This window comes from Corvus kubaryi, unplaced genomic scaffold, assembly GCF_017639235.1.
Source record: "Corvus kubaryi isolate FWS band 111438036 unplaced genomic scaffold, C.kubaryi_AGA036_p1.0 37398, whole genome shotgun sequence".
In the NCBI taxonomy this organism is placed as follows: domain Eukaryota; kingdom Metazoa; phylum Chordata; class Aves; order Passeriformes; family Corvidae; genus Corvus; species Corvus kubaryi.
Genome location: NW_024581137.1, coordinates 4447073 through 4464259, shown reverse-complemented (window position 1 = coordinate 4464259; position 17187 = coordinate 4447073). Strand labels below are relative to the sequence as shown.

The window sequence follows — 17187 nt, the reverse complement described above, 5'->3', positions numbered from 1 at the left end:
CTTTTTCAATCTAAATTATTCTATAATCCTAAAACCAAATCACAATCAAAGCTAATCAGTCCAGTTGTATAATCATGAATCTTAGCTACTGATGTCAAGTTTGGAAAGGCTCTGAATATATTCGACACTGATGCTCAAATGTTTTGCTAATTAACACTTGCACTCAACAAGAACCGGAAAACTCTTCAAATCTGTTTAAATAAAAAATTATTTCTTTTCCCACATAACTTTAACGTTGAAAGTTGTCTTGGGGTGACTTTATGATGTTGTATCCCATATCTCTGCCCTATGCCCAGAAATTAATTTTGTGCCTTTCTATGCCTTTAAACTGAGCCTGAGAGGGGGGAGAGAAAAAAAAAACGAGCAAACTCTTCAAAGCAGTTTACAGTTTGTTTCAAGGATGCAGAGATAGAGACAGTTCTCTGCGTTCAGCTGCGGCAGCAGAGGGAGAGTGGAGGGAAGCACTCTGCTTGCTTTCTCACCCAGTTTTCAGCTACTTTTTCTCCAGAAAGAGAGACAGAGAGTTGAACTTTGCTTTCCTGGGACTTTGGGGGTTTTTTCCCCTCTTTTTTGGACTGTTTCAACATCAGAACACATCGGGACTTTTTCCACAAAAGTGGAGGCCCTGGAGGAGGGGGCTCCACCCCATCCCAGCTTCGAGGAGGAAGAGAGAGGTTACCTATGGAAGGACTCTGAAATTTTCCCAGGTTTTTCTCTCCACAGTGAGAGGTTTTATTATTTAGCATTATTATCCTCTTCTGGTGTGTTTGTTAAATAAATAGTTTTTATCTCTTTCACTTTCTTCGAGGAAAATTAGTTTTTTCCTGAACCTGGTGGGGGAGGGGTGGTGGTAACCTGCCTTCTCCCAGAGGATATATTTCCAAATTTGTCCAAACCGGCGAACAAGTAAAACTGGTTGTAGAGAAACACAGAATGCAGTTATGAAAGTTCTTAACTAGTTAGAAACCGATTAGAAGCCACAGCCCAAAGGTAGTACTTTCAGATTTTTCACAGAACATCTTGTCAAGTCAAAGTTCCTACCTCCCTTTCCCTCTCATTCTTTGATAGCTGCATCTGTTTTAGCATCTGAGATCGCTGTTCCATCATAAGTGTCTTCTCATACGTGAACGCAGAAATATCATTTTCAAACTGCAAAAGAAATTGGCATTAGAAACACCAGAAGAAAAGTACTACTTGGAAGAACAACATTTAGACAGTGTATCTCTCATACCTGTATTCATTCAGTGGTCCTGGATGTTTTCATGGCAGTAGAGTAATCCTAAGCATATAATTTATCAATCACTTCTGTCCTCATTCTTAAAACTTAATCTTCAAACAGCAATTTCATACAGTGAACTATCCTAGTGTAACAATATTATTGTTGTTTTATCTAAATTTTAGGTACTTGGAACAGACTTTCCACTATTCTGTTCCAACTAGGCTGCCAAAGTGAGAGTTGAAAGCAGTTATTTAAACTGGGCCTGCATTGCTGCCACCTAAGCATGTGTGTACACTTGTTTCCTTAAAAACTGTCCACAGGCACAAATAACACATTATCCTTGCATCAGTGAGAAATGTTCATAAACAGAAGCCATTAGGAAAAAATTCTGAAATATATTCTCACATTGGCTCAAAACTAAAATGCAACATAAACATCTACAGCAGTCACCTGTGTTGTCACTGACTTGTAAGGTATCTCTTATCCTCTGGAAGATTCCCAGAATTAAATATTACCCACAGCAGAAAAGAATAAATTGTATTTCTGTAGTGGTTTAACACTAGCCAGCAACCAAGGCTCATGCAGACTCTCACTCACTCCCCCACAAGTGGATTTGGGAGAGAATCAGAGGGATAAAAGCTAGAGAACTCATTGGTTGAGATAAAGACAGTTTAATAGGAAAAGCAAAAACTGTGCACACAAGCAAAGCAAAACAAGGAATTAATTCAATGCTTCCCATGGGCAGGTCCCCATCATGGATAATGGTTACTTGGGAAGACCAACGGCATCACTGCAAACATTCGCCCCTTCCTCCCTCTTCTCCCCACCTTATACATTGAGCATGATGTCATATGGTCTGGAATATCCCTTTAGTCAGTTTGGGTCATCTGTCCCAACTGTGTCTCCTCCCAACCTCCCCTAACTTCCTTGTCAGCGTGGCAGTACGAAAAGAAGAAAAGATCTTGGCTCTATGTAATCCCTGCTCAACAATAACAAAAACATCTCTATATTATCAACCCTGACATTTAATCAAGAACAAATCCAAAACACAGCCCCATACCGTGAAGAAAATTAACTCTACCCCAGCTGATACCAGCACAACTTTCTATACTGTCTTCTGCTCAAAATCCAACCAAGGCTGAGCCTTTTTATGGCACTCTGTGTTCTTTCAACTGTACATGCCACAGCTTTTTAGACTTTCATATTTAGTAGTCTAAGCAAAGAACAGTAAATCTTTCACATGTAATTTTTTCCTAAGTAATTAAAACAATTCTTAAAATTGTTTTATGATTGATTAGCATGATGAATCTTTTTAATAAGTTCTGGTGATTCTAGAAACTAGTGGTGGTAGAAGTTTTGAACCAGTTTACTCATCTTCATCCCACTTCAGAATGAGTAGTTTTGGTTGTTTTTTTTTTTTCCATAAGCCTTACTTTGGGCGTTATGCTAGTCACCTTTTAGTGCTGGAAATTACATCCTTAGTTTCCAAAAAAAGTGGACCTAGACAGAGTATAGCTTTAGTCCTTTCCTCTTAAACAGTTTATGACCCATATTTAGAAAAGGAAAAAGTTACAAAATTCATTTTGTCACTACCTTGACTTGTGAAACTGTAGCTATACTGTCTTGCTGTTCAGTGCTGGCTGAGGCTGGTGATGCCAAAAACAACTCTCATTTGAGACTAGGGATTCCTTATTCCAGAGAGGTATTCTTCCAGCAGTTGGAGACATGGACAAGTTCATCCTGTCTCATACCATATGTCATAGCTTATTAGATTAAGCACATTCAGCCTTCCATTTCACTGCTTGCTAAAAATTCAAGCTTTTTCCTTCCTGAATGAACCAGCTCTATGGACTGGTCCTCATAAATAAAGTAAGAATTAACACATCAAACATCTCAAACTCTGCTTGACAAACCCATTAAACTCGCCGCCATGTATACTAGCATTGTAATATGGTAAGACAACGATGCTTAACTTCTTGTTCTTTGTGGGTCTGGAATCTTTCCATTTCTGTATTTGGGCTAAAGTCTCTTTATTTGAAAAAATCTAAATCTGTTCTCCCAAGTTTAGTCCCAGTAGCACCTTAAAAATATGTAGTAACAAACCATTTCAACAACTTCCACTTGAGCATTCAGTCTAAGATGGTATAAGAACATCTGAAGATCCTTCTTCATTTGAATACTATTATCATCCATTTGAGCGACGGTGAAGATACGCATTTTACATTTTCTCCAAACCTACCAAAAAGATACATTATAACAGTTTGTAACATGGTGATTGCTACTACCACGCATAATTTGAACAACGTGAAGGAATATTGAATTAGATATGCTTAGAACCATTCAGTGCTAGAAAACTAAATCCCAGCCATTTTCTGTTGTCCTTGCCTTGTGCTGTCGAAGGAGAAAAGGCAGCAACATCAGCATACCACCATCATGAACAATCCACCACACATCTATATTTCCTTCAGTAAAACGTTCTTGATTTGTTGGAAATAAGTCAATGTTTTTAGCCACCAAAAGTGCTTGTTGAGCTGCAGTTGTTTCTCGTACAGTATCTGTAAGGGAAAACAAGACATTTAATCAAGAACTCCTAGTTTTCATTCACAGATTTTGCTTTTGTTTATAATTCAAAAGTTTCAACCCTCCCAGATTCTGCTGAGGCAAAAGAGGAATATCCTAGGTATCTTGGCAAAAGACCTGGGTGCCTTGGTTCCAGCCAAGACAAGGTTAATTGTTGCAGTAGCAAAGACAGGTGTGGCTAGGACCCAGAGGTTATTCTACACCACTTCACGCCATTGCTGGAAGCAGGGGGGAGTATTTTCCCAAGACAAAGGGTTCCTTCTGGTCAAATAAACATGGTGCCGGTTCCAAGGTGGAGGGAGTGGTTGGGTGGCAGCAGGTCCAAGGCAAAGGGAGTGGTTGTGGTGGCATGGCTGCAATCAGGTGGAGCTCCATGGTGAGCATTTTTGCATGTGCATTATTCTCTCTTTCGTACGCTTTTTGTTATCAGCATTGTTGCTGTATCCAGTATGTTGTTCTTAACGTGTGATCTTTACCTTTTGTGCCTCCAATTCTCCTCTCCAACCAGCCACAGGGGAAGAGGAAAAGTGAGCGAGTGGCAGCATGGTTTGGAGTGTGTCAGTGGGAACACTTAATTGGGGAGTACTACTCCTAAACCACAGCAGTCTTTATTTGGTATCTGAGGTAAGGCACAATGGGTTGAGGTAACAGCAGACTGCCCAGAGCAGGTTGGAAACAAATTTGATCCAGGCATTTTTCATTTTAGGTATAGAGCCACTAGTCACAGTGTTGCATGGTCTGTTTATGTGGGAGTCTTACCTAATCCTGTATATATTCCTGTCTGCACTCCTCATGATATTTTTCAGAGTAGCAAGAGGGATCAGGATTTCTCTGCTGATGTACCGTGGGATGTCAATTTATGACACAATAACGTCAAGGGTCATTTGGGATGTATCTTGAATGTTGCTCTCCTACTCTTAACCTCGGGCACTACCTTTGCATGTTTATTAATCATACACACTCTGTGGGAAGATCAGGGGAGGATGATTTTCCCCAGCTTTTCACCCCCTTTTCATGGCCTTTACCACCCCCTTCAGCCTGTTACATTTTGAGAATTCTGAATTCCGTTTAGATGTTAAGGAAATAATATTTTTGGTGATAAGCCTGCCATGTGTCCTCAGTCTACACCATGTTTAGAGTGAAGGAGTTTTCTAGGGACGTTATTCAGAGATCTGCCCCAAGGGTCATGAGTGACATGGAAGGTGGGAGAAAATGGGCTTTTGAAGGATTATTCTGCTCCAATGGTTTGGAACTTCACTCCTGAACAACTACAGGACCCTGGTAAAGTGACAGAATACTTGAAAGAAAAATGCTGCGGCAATTCCAGGGAGGTGTGAAGTTTTGCAGCGTGCTGGGCCCTGGCTACTATTTACTGCACATTCCTTGATACTAGAAAGCAGTCTCAGGGGGAAGAGGAGGAAAGCAGACTGACAGGCACTGTAACCACTCATACTGCAGCTGAACCAGAGGAACAACCTGTGCCAGTAGCAGTTGCCCCTATATAGAAAAAGAAATCCAAGACAAAATCAGTTCACTTAGTGAGGTATGAAGAGGAAGGAGGGCCCTCACAACAGGAGGAACAGGCAGAGCCAGAGATAATCACCCAATAATCCCTATCTCTAGGTGAGCTGTGATATATGCAAAAAAAATTTCAGCCACCAATTGGGTGAGCCCCTAGTGACTTAGCTGCTCTGATGCTGGCATATTGCTGCTGATATGCAACTAGATGGTAGTGAAGCCAAGCAACTGGGATCCCAGACTTGGGATGCCAGCACTGGCAAGGGGATTGGGAAGAAGGCAGAAACACTCAGCCTCTGGAGGCAACTGCTGTCAAGCATGAAGGAAAGGTATTTTTGCAAGGATGACCTAGTACTGCACCCAAGCAGGTGGAACACCATGGAGAAAGGTATCCAGTACCTGAAAGAATTAGCTGTGCTGAAGGTAATCCATAGGGATTCAAATAACAAACAGTCCCCTGTAGATCCAGATGAGGCTCATTGTACACAATCCACATGGCAGAAATTTGTACAGTGTATGCCATCATTGTATGCCAACTCATTGGCACTGATGTCAATGGAAGGAGAACAAACAGTGCTTCAGGCAGATATCTGACTCCAACAACATGAAGATCATCTGAAAAAGGGCTACTGGCATTATAACTGGATATTATAAAGGGATTCAAGCTTCTTCAGAAGTGATTGGCACTAAAGTACAGCTCCTCCTGGCATCCTGAATGCCAGTGCTGGACTGGATATTCAAAGGGAGAATCCTTTCCATACATCATGCCACTGACGTTACATGGAGTAAGTGGGTCACGCTGATCACACAGCAAGCTTGAACAGGAAACCCCGATTACACAGGGATCTTGGAAGTCATCACAAACTAGTCCAAAGTTGAAAATTTCATACTAACATCAGAGAAGGAAAAGATGACACATGTTGAGGAGGCCCCACCATATAATCAGCTACTGGAAAATGAAAGGTGTTATGTTCTCTTTACTGATAGTCCCTGTCATATTGTAGGGATACATGGAAAATGGAAAGCTGCTCTATGGAGTCCTATGTGGTGAGTCACAGAAGCTATTGAGGGACAAGGTGGATCAAATCAGGTTGTGGAGCTGAATGCCATCCAGCTGGCTTTAAGTAAATGCTCTGTGGCAGTGGCTAGAACTATAGAAAATGACCTTCTGGCAGCACAGAGGCAAAGCCACCTGGTCTGCTGAATTGTAGCAAGACATCACTGCCTGGGTAGAGAAGGTGGCTGTAAAAGCATGCTGTGTAGATGCATACATACCCAAAAGTCAGGCTATCGAAGAACATCACAACAACAGACAAGTGCATTGGGCAGCCAAGAATGAAGTCTCTCAGGTGGATGCGGACTGGCAACATAGGCTGAATTATTTCTGGCTCAGTGGGCCCATGGTATCTTAGGTCATCAGGAATGAGATGCAACATACTGGTGGGCTTGTGATTGAGAAGTGGACTTAACCATGGACAATAAGTATGGACTACTATAGATACACCAGTTGTGAGCTCCTGATGCAGCTTGTAACCAGCCCTCCTGCCCTGGAAGACACCTAGGACAGATAGAACCCACAGTCATGGACTAAATGAACTCAAGAGACATCTTGGAGGAATGGATATTGACCGTGGAAGTGGTACTTGTTCATGTGTATATATACATATATAGATATATTAGTTGGAAGGTGTAGGATCTGGGCATGACATAAATGATATAGAATAAGGGGTGGATAATGTTTTGATTCTGGCCAGGACAGGGTTAATTTTTGCAACTGTCAGGAGGGGGCATGGCTAGGACCCAGAGGTAAGTCTATACCACCTCAGGTCATTGCCAGGGGCATCAGGGTAAGGGAGTCTCTTCCAAGGAAAAGGGGCTTCTTCTGGTTGAATAAGCATGGCACCGGTTAAAAGCCAGAAGGAATGGCTGGCTGGCATGGTTCTGAGCCAGAGGGAGTGGTTGGGGTGGCATGGCTGTGGTTGAGGCAAGCTCCACGGTGGACATTTTTGCATGTGAATCACTCTCTCTTTTGTATACTTTTTGTTATTAGCACTGTTGCTCTTACTGTTCATTTTCTTATATCATTGCTTTTTCCAGTAAATTGTTCTTATTTCAACCTGTGATCATTACCTTTTGTGCCTCCAATTTTTCTCTCCAACCCAGCACAAGGGGGGTGGGAAAGAGGAAGAGGGGCAAGCAAGCAGCAGTGTGATTTGGAAAGTCTCAGTGGGAGCACTGAATTGCTGAGTAGCATTCCTAAACCATGACACTGATTATAGTAACCAACCTGGTTAGAAGATGAAAAAGCAATGCCATGGTTGAAGAGGGCTGAGAAAACCCACTCCAGATGAAATCAGATATGGAGAAGTATTCAATTGTCCACCACATGTTCAGTAGCACATTTCCTCCACACAGCAACTACACTAGTTACACAGCTGAATTAAAAATGCAAATGAGAAGGTCAATAAACACATACCAACAAAATTTTTCCACGAGAAACGATTTTCTGTCTGCTTCCACGACTGTGGCCATGCCATCAGGACCGTGTTGTGCTTCATCCCTCCTAGACCAGCTGACTGAATCAAATAGGATATTCCATCTCTGAAGTTAGGAGACACCACAATCTGGCAAAATCCTTTAGTCTTTTCTACTCCCATTAAGGCCTTAACATTCTGCAATAGGAAAATTACACACAGGGAAATACAAATCATCAACACTGATAATTAACACCAGAAGGAATAACAGCATTAAATAATAGAAAAAATTTATCAACAATGTATAACCAACATGAAGAAATCACTAATTCCAAAAGAGTAAACATGATTCTATGAGAACTAGAGTCCAAATTGCTACCTCCCCAAAAGACATCACACAGTTTTTTCATTATTTTAATTATTCAGCCTTTTATTTCCAAAGAAGAATGAACAAGACATGAGTGAAAACACATAGATAAATAAAGCAACACTGCTTCAGGTAAAGTCAAAACCACTGTCTGACAAAACAACATATGTTTGGAATGATCGGTCCTTTCTTTTGGAATTGGAAGGGTTTGGAAGTGTGATGCCAAGTACTTAAGAAGAAGAGGCTGCCAAAGTTCCTTAAACACCTTTGACATTAAGAGGCTGATTATTTATCAGTTCCCAACATGGAAAAACAGATGTGCAGGAGACACTTGGAGGCACTGTCCAAATAATGACAAGATAAACAGACCAGATTAAATATACCGCACCCCTTTAATTTCAACATGGCTCTCCTCCATTTAAACACTGACAAACATGAAGACACATAACCAGGTAATTTAAAAGAAGTATTCAAACCAATATCAAGCTTGACTAGGGAACATGAGCTTTGGCATTTATTATTTTCTGATTAAATAACTTTTAACCCCTCCATCATTATCAGTGACTCATGTGGGAGATCAACATGTTTCAGAAGGAAGAACTAATATATCAATATTTTGAATTTTACAAAAACCAAAATCTGTCAAAAATCATCAGGAACAGATTGGATCACTGCCTCAGTGTGGCTTCAGATCAGAAACTCCATTTAATAGAGAAAAAAGAGTCTTCAGAGAATTTGCTAGCAAAGCTAACAAGTATGTCTGTGCAAATATCTGTGAGGGTTTATCAGTGTAAATAGATGCTTTTTTTTTTAAAAGACAGACACAAGAATCCCTTATTTCCTACAGGTCCCCTAGAAACACTTTCCAGTTTAAATTTTCCAGAATCAATGAGGCCTCCAGATGCTAAAACTTTTACAATTCATCTTCATTTCCATTTTAAAAGCAGTAGTTTCCTGAATCTTAACACCAGGTCTGACTTGCTACAGAACCCATGGATTAGGCCTTCCTTAAACTCATTAATTTTCCACCTCTCAGAAAAATAGCTAAGTTAGGCCATCTACAGATAACATTTCAAATTCTTGTGAGTACACAATTTCTGTTTAAAGGGTTTTTTCTGTTTTACTTCATAGGCCTGATTTTGCATTCTTCGTCTTGTTTTCTACTCACACATGATGACAGCAACAGCTTAGTAACAACTACTTTTACAATATAGCATTGCTAGACTTTTCAACTTGTTTTCAAGTTAAATGGTGTCTTAGAACTTTTTCATGTGATGTCAAATAGGTCATCTGTCTTTTTACTTTGTTATTTTAAAAACCACTATGGATAAACCTGAATACCAAGAGAAAAAAAGAGCCAACTGCCCATTTCCCCCCAGTTTTATGTTAGCTAGTCCATTTCAAGATTTTAAATGCCCATCTATTTAAGAGATACCATGTCTGAAAAAATCACAGGTGTTTTTACACAGCTTTGAAGACTATTTGGATCAAAATGGTAGACATATCAACTGGTACTCTTTTGAACAACACTGCAGAAATTAACCAATTTGGAAGATATAATGGCAATCAAAACCTACTTTTGGACATTTCAATACAATACAGGAAACATGGTACTTTCTCCAAATGTTTCCCCACTCTAAAAAGATAGGAGTAGGTGAGTTTGCATAGGCCAGTAAATACAATTATTATTACTAAAGAAACATTGAAATTAAATTCAATTGTGTTTGTAAGCACAGTTGGATATAATTTTAAATTCTATGACAACTTACTATTTTTTCCTACCCATCCTACTTCCTCTGGAGATATGGGATAGATAGAAAGATAAAACAAAGGATCTCAAGAAGGATCTTGTTCACAGTATTCTGGCAAAGTCTGTGCCTAATCCTAATTCTTTTATGTTTTGCTAGAAGACTGTAGAAAATCACATCATGAGAATGATATTATGCCAAGCATTTGCATTTATCAGTTAAACATTAATTTTTTTGTTAAATATGTGCTGTTTTCTTTATAAGGCAATTTGTTAAAACTTGAGTAGTTTGTTTTTTATTTTATGTAATTTGATTGTAGGCTCTCAATATTAAAGAAAAAGTTAGGAAGTATCAGTATTGCCTCATCCTATTGGAAAATTTTATAAAACATTTTGCTACATACACCAATCCATTCTTTTTTTACAATCATTGATTGCACTGATAGCAAAAATAGATGTTTTATTCAATATTTTATAACAGTCTGTTCTAATTCAATGTATGAGTTACCCAGATCCAGATTCAACATTTAAATACTAAGGTAAATTACAAGTATTTGCAAGCTCTCTTTCACATACCTCTTCAGCTTTCTGAGTTTCTGTACATTTATCTAAGTAGATTCCCTGAAGCACAGAACCCACAATAGTCAGTCCTTTACCAGCCTTCAACTGAGAAGTAAAAGAAAGCAATCTAGGGTGTTTCACTAACTGCTCATTATCCAAGTTTAACAAGACCAAAAGTTGAGGTCTGCCAAACAAAGGAAAAAAAAAGTTAAGTGCACACACACACATTCATCAGGAAGAACTGGAAAATTAAAATTAACAATTAATAAAATGCAGATTAATTGCTTAATTCAATGGAAAACAGTCAACTACTAAGTAGGTAAGCCATAATTTTCAATAGCAACAACAGTTCAGGTACAGAATAACTACATAAGCCACCATAATGTCATTTTGAAAAGCTCTCTTAAAGACCAGCTTTACATAGAAAATTATAAAATCACAGTTATTTTACCCTTCCAATGTCATCTGGTGAAACCTGCTGCTCGAAATGACTAAACACTGAATGCACACCACATTGTTTACTGCTCCATTCAGTTGGATTTGGAAAACCTCTAGAAACAGACATATCTCCTCTGGGTCACCTCTTCAATGCTCAATTATTTTATCATGTTCTCTCACTCTCCTACCCTAATCTGTTGTAGGGAATCTGACTCCATCTTCTTAGTAACCTTCTTTTAGGTTTTACATGTTTATAAGTCAGTTATAACATCTTTTAGGCTCCTCTTCAGCCTCCTCCAAGCAGAATAAGCATAGCTCCCCTCAGCCTCTCCCCAGAGGAAACATGCTCTTGTGCTCCAACCACGACCTGTGGTCATATCTACTGGAGTTTATGTCATTCCTACACCACAGCACCTAAACATGGAAGAAATATTCTAAATGTATTCTAATGAGTGCTCCCAGTATATTTACTTCTCAATGGACTATCTATCCTGCTGTCAATACTGTCCAGCATGTCATTGCCAAGACACGCTCCTGGATTTCTATCTACTGGGAACCACAGGTCCTTTTTACCAGAGCAGCTTCTCAGTCTTGTATCACTGCTCTGAATATGCCTGTGCCGGGTACTGAACTTGCAGTTATCCTTCTGGATTTTCATGATGTTCTTAACGACCCATTCCTCTACCTGCATAGATCCATCCAAAAGGACAGTCAACCCCTTAATCATACCAAGAGGACCTGAAGTTCAGTTTCAACTGCACACTAGATGAGAATGCATTCTATTTCCTTTAATCAATATTCAATCTACTTACTTTTCCCAAACCAACATTTATACATTTCCTGTCATTTCTAAGAATTCAAAAGACTGATGAAGAGTTGGATCATACTTCCTACCTCAAAACTAGCACAGTTTAAGTTGTAACAAGATGGTTCAGTTCTAGCAATTACATTGACACAATAGAAAGGTAAGTCATTTGGAACTGAAGCAGTCAAATACTTAACAGGCTTGTCAACACTACATTACATTGGTGTCTCTGAGATGCCAAGTTCATCAGTCACAGGACAAATGGTAAAACAATGCCACTATACTGATGGACAACAGAACATTGCATGTGCATGCACTCTGTGATACTATCACTGAGCAGTGACAAGAATTAAAGTATCACATTACATTCATCAGAAATGACAATGTGCACATGTCTTTCGTTTTTAAATGTTTAGTAATTTTTTATGTTGGCTTTGAGGAGAATTGAGTTTAACAAGTAAAAAAAATATATTGCAAAAATAGTAGTGAATATCTAACGCCATTACAGTAAAACGTGAGATTTTGTTTTAATGGTATCCAAGCAATTTAGAAAGTGCTACTATTGAATGAAGCTATATAAAAAGTATACCACAAAAATGAATTTAAACAAATAAAGGGTCCTCTGTAGATTTGTACAATGTATTTCAGAGGGAACATATACAGAAGCAAAAAAAAAAAAATTGCACTTATGGAAGTACAGTGTTTCTTCTGTAGAGACAGTGAGATTCAAAGATAACGCTTTCTTTGAATATGAAAAGTCTATAAATAATCAAACATTTCAAATCTTCTGCACTTTTGCAAACCATGTCAACACCATATGGATTTCAGTTCTAGTTAGTTTGCCCATACTTCCAGCAAAGCTGATTAGATGCTGACCACAAGTCACATTCCATTTCAGTAAAATAGTAGTATTGCAATGACATCATTGCCATGCCCAAGTTAAAACATTATTTTAATGGTGAATTTCACTCCATCTTTACTTCACTGCTTTACCAGAAGTATTCCCAATATATTTACATATTTCAAGAATTATGCGATCCTGAAAAACATAGGACTCTACCTCCAGTTCTTGGTGTGAGGAGGACCGTCTTCAACACGAAGCAAAGCATAGCGAGCTGCATTCAGAGACAATCCTCGGATTCCATCACCCCATTCTTTTTCCGCTCTTCAGGATACAAAAGAGATTCAGTTAACAGGGTCCCACTTATTTATACGAATCAAATACTTTTTCTCATGTGGAGGATAATGGAGGAAAAAAATGATCCTTTTTTTTTGCATGAATGCATGAAAAAACCTTGTCTTGCAGATTTAAATCAAGACTGAAGACTAACCAAGATGAAGCAGTTTCAGGTCATTTCAAGGTAATTTTTTCTGTATTTATAAATATTTACTATGGTCTAGTTTATTCATACTTCAAAAGCATTTTTGTAATGGTGAGAGCTACTTAAGTTGCCTTTTAGCACTAGAATGAATAAATGAAGGATAGTTAAAAGGAATTATTTTAAAGCAGCAAAATTAGTAAGTGAAACTTGACTTCACATGGATTAGTAACCTATCTTGCCCTCAGCACCACCACTACAGCCTTTTCCACTTTCTTTCCTTCCCAGCTTCTCTCCCAGAAAGTCTGAAGCTCCATCCATTCTCCTGACCACTTTCAATCTCCCTACATTTCCCAGTCCTTTTAATTCCAATATTAGAATATTGGTGATTGAAAGTGGTCAGGAGAATGGATTCTACAATGGCAAGGGGTCCATCTCCCTTGCCCACCCTCCCTCCAATTTTCCCTCATGAATTCTCTCTGAACTTTGCTACCTCTAGCAAAGCATCTCCTTCAACAAGGTAGATGTCCTGGTATGTGCCAACATTTGTAGAACCTATATACGAATTTGGAATTACACATAATTTTATGTATGCGCCTATATACATACAGGCAAGCAGAACTGTTACCATCTAATCTGACTTCCTCACTAAAATTGGGAAATCAATTTCCTTATCATTACCCCAGTAAATTGAGACGTTAAAATCCAGGAAAGCATCTAATCTGGAAATGGAGATATTAAAAGATGGAGAATCCACAGGGTGAAGCAGTTTATACCGGCTGATCCACTTAAGAACTGTGCTTAATCACTCATCAAAACAAGTGGCCTAGCTTCAATTTCCTGCTCCAAGATCTTACTATTTTCTTTCAGCATAGGGTATCTTTCCTTAGAAAGGGATAGCATGCACATTTACTGATCATAATTTCCTGTAGTGTTTGTATATGTTGTTTAGTTGGGGGTTTTTTTGTGTTGTATGCTGGTTTAGTTTTTTGAAGTTTTTTTTATGAACACAGCATGCTCTTTAAGACTCATCGTTGCTCAGCATGTCCTACAGGTATCTCTTGACAAATGCATACAGTGCAAAGTATGTTGCAATTTAAAGCTTAATTTTAGAAAGTAATCAAGTCCACACACCAAAAAAAAGTAGAGTTTGAGCTTCTTCACAAGGTAATAATAATTTACAGTTCTGTAATAGTTGCTGCTTGATATTGAGAGGTAATGTTCGTGAAGTACCAAAAGTTTACACCATCATCTCTGCTCCAATGAGAGTTTCCCAGACTTACTGGTTCTTACTTCTGTCAGTTCTGGCCGTTGAAAAGTTTGGAACAGAGCTTCCAGAAAAATTCAAATCTAAAAACTTACAAGCCTTAACAGAGATAGGATCTTACCTTGTTTCAAAGAATACTCAGAACTTTATTACTTCAGTTGTATCTCTTTCATATAAAACAGCTTTTTGCTGAATGGTAAAGATATTAAATATAGAATAAATAAGATATATGGTCTTACCCTCTATATTCTATGTATTTGTATATACATCCTGCGATTAGCATGGCAATCAAAGCATAGTACCAAGAGCAAATGAACATCAAGGCAAGACATAAACTCATCCCCAGGAATGAAAGAGTCCTAAAAGAAACCATTTTTTTCCATTTTTTTAAATAGGCATGCAAATGTTCTACAAAAATAATTTCTTATTTAAGTTAACTTCCAGAAAGGCCTTTCTTCCTTCAAAGGCTATTTTTTAGCTACTATAAAAGCAAAAATACATTGTCCCAATTTTAGCTTATAAGAAAAAACTGCATTCTGAACCTTTGTGTGACATAAATAATACATCTAAATTAGATATAATAATAGATTTACTACATTTGTCAGTGTTGAAAGTTCATCAATACCTCCAAGTAAGGTCTGTTTCAAAACATATTATTACTTATTACTGTTGATTTGAATTTATGCTAAAAAAATTCTAACAGTAATAAACAACTTTGTTACTGCCACCAAAATAGTTGATTAGTTTAAATTCAGTTTGACTCATCAATTCTGTTCCTCACTTCTGTTGTGGTCTGTCTCTCTGGCAATAACACAAATCAGTAGAATACAGAAAACAATCTTCTAAAAGTTATAAATAAAGAATGACTAAGCTGAAAAAATTACAGAAGTATTGCCAGACTTAAGTCTATATGCCTGGTTTGCCCACACTTATTATCAAGTATAGATGTAAATAATGTCAAAATGGACAGTTTTGTGTATACTTTTAGTCACATACAACCTCCCAAATTCATTTTCACCCAATTTCCAAATTAGAGTTAGCTTTGACTATATCGACAGAGTGTCAATAGACCCAAGTTTGGTTTGGTACCTTTAGTTTTCTTCTTTAGTACATTGAGTTCAATTTTAAACTAAGGGAATGCTTTCTACCAGTTCTGAGCACATCAGTCTTGTAGTTTGTCTAAATAAATAATAGCTGCTCTTTTATGTCTGAATTAATCTAAGACTCTACTTTCACTCAAAAAACAAAATGCCATCCCAATTGCAGCTGAACATTCCAACACCTGCTTTGGCTAGTAGTCACACAGTGAATCAGCTGCCTCACTGATGTCTCTGAGAAAAATATAAAAATGAATTGTTGCCAAATGCATGTCTCTGGAGGGTTAGGTGTCAAACTAGTATGTAACTACGGAGCAGATTCAACAAGTTTTTTCAAAGCTAAAACTGCAACATTTCATTTTCACTCAACTCTTGGAAAGGAAAAATCATAAGCAACTCTTACATCCTAAAATCACAGCAGCTTATCTACTAAATGCTCTAGTATTTAAGTTTATATTAGCAGTAAAATTTCTCAATAGAATTACTTTAAATTAAATCATGTACTTTTAACATACAGTTAAAAAAAAAAATAAAGTCGTTTCCCAATCTTAGTTTGAAATGTTTAAACTCTTAACCTCTTAAAAAAGACTAAACAAAAACCCCACACTTTCACCTTTTGTGTTATTGATCTTTACTCACTTTTTAAAAGGTTGACTTCAGTTACCAAATGTTATGTCCAAAGCATATTTTAAAACCAGTCATCACATCATCAATGAGCCAACTGGTGTATATTGAATGAGTTTTTTTTCTGTAGAAGTTTTGGGTTTGTGTATATTTTTGCATAACCAAAATCAAAATTGTCGTAACCTTCCTGAACACTTTTACCAGTTCTCCTTAAGTATATATACAATTCAGATTTTATGGGTTTTCATCCCCATTTTCACTCAGAAGATCTCTTGGCTTATAAGCAGAATAAAATGTCATCCTGTAACCCCTTTCCAAACCAACTACACTGATCATGAAAACATGTGGCTAATGTTATTACTACGGTGCTATTCCAAACACATGAAAATAAATTATGCTCTAACTCATTTAGGTCAGAAAGGAGATTTTGTTTTATTATTACAATAAAATCAACAATTTAGGGTGTATAGTTAGTTTTAACCCTTTTGAATGAAGAAATATTCCCTACCAGTGGTAATACTTGAAACGAGGTCTCCAGTTGGGAGTTTGCAAAAGTGTCTGAACTGCACAAGCCAGATTTACAAACATATAGCACATAAGGAAAAACCTGTTAAGAAAGGAAGAGCATTTTCTAATAAGAAATGTACTAGACAAATGTGCTTTAAAATGTAAACAGAATCCAAAAAAGGGAAGAAATGTATCCATTTTCCTGTGCACTGTGTTTACAGTGGCCAAGAGAACACAAGACATACATTAAGATTACTTATAGACTATTAGGCCTCAAAATATGGTATCACCATAATATAGAACCTCAAACATGTATTTTGGAAACAAATGTGGCAAATAACTGACAATCATGGTGTATCATTTTTGGCTGCGACAGAGTTGATTTTCTTCTCTTTCTATAGTAGCTCAGATGGTATCATGTTCTGGACATCGTCAATAAAATAAAATTCTATTCATATTCTAAAACGTTGAATTGTTTTTTCTGTCTCTGTTAGATGCACTTTACTTAAATAGCAGAAATTGCTATTTGAAAATCCAAGTTTTTTTAAAAGTGGAACATATTTTTATTAGCATTCACGACCTCTGTCATGGAAAAAATTTTTTGGGCCTAGAAATCAGTTCAACCAAAACATTTTGTTGTTTTATATTATCTGTAGGATCAAAC

General features: G+C 37.7%; 1 protein-coding gene across 4 annotated transcripts in view; it reads right to left on the bottom strand.

The window, feature by feature from the left end:
- Positions 1 to 17187, bottom strand: part of LOC121671363 (solute carrier family 12 member 7-like) — a 69085-nt gene that overhangs the window by 11732 nt on the left and 40166 nt on the right. For 3 of the 4 annotated variants that reach the window (XM_042042855.1, XM_042042856.1, XM_042042857.1), the window contains exons 14-21: positions 16525 to 16623; positions 14535 to 14654; positions 12770 to 12874; positions 10482 to 10650; positions 7794 to 7989; positions 3605 to 3774; positions 3323 to 3454; positions 1042 to 1149 (exon numbers count right to left, since the gene is read on the bottom strand). In XM_042042855.1, coding sequence (XP_041898789.1) covers positions 1042 to 1149; positions 3323 to 3454; positions 3605 to 3774; positions 7794 to 7989; positions 10482 to 10650; positions 12770 to 12874; positions 14535 to 14654; positions 16525 to 16623 — 1099 coding nt within the window. Of the gene's footprint in view, positions 1 to 1041; positions 1150 to 3322; positions 3455 to 3604; positions 3775 to 6592; positions 6876 to 7793; positions 7990 to 10481; positions 10651 to 12769; positions 12875 to 14534; positions 14655 to 16524; positions 16624 to 17187 lie in introns of those variants that run through there. The other variant, XM_042042858.1, reaches the window with a different exon arrangement.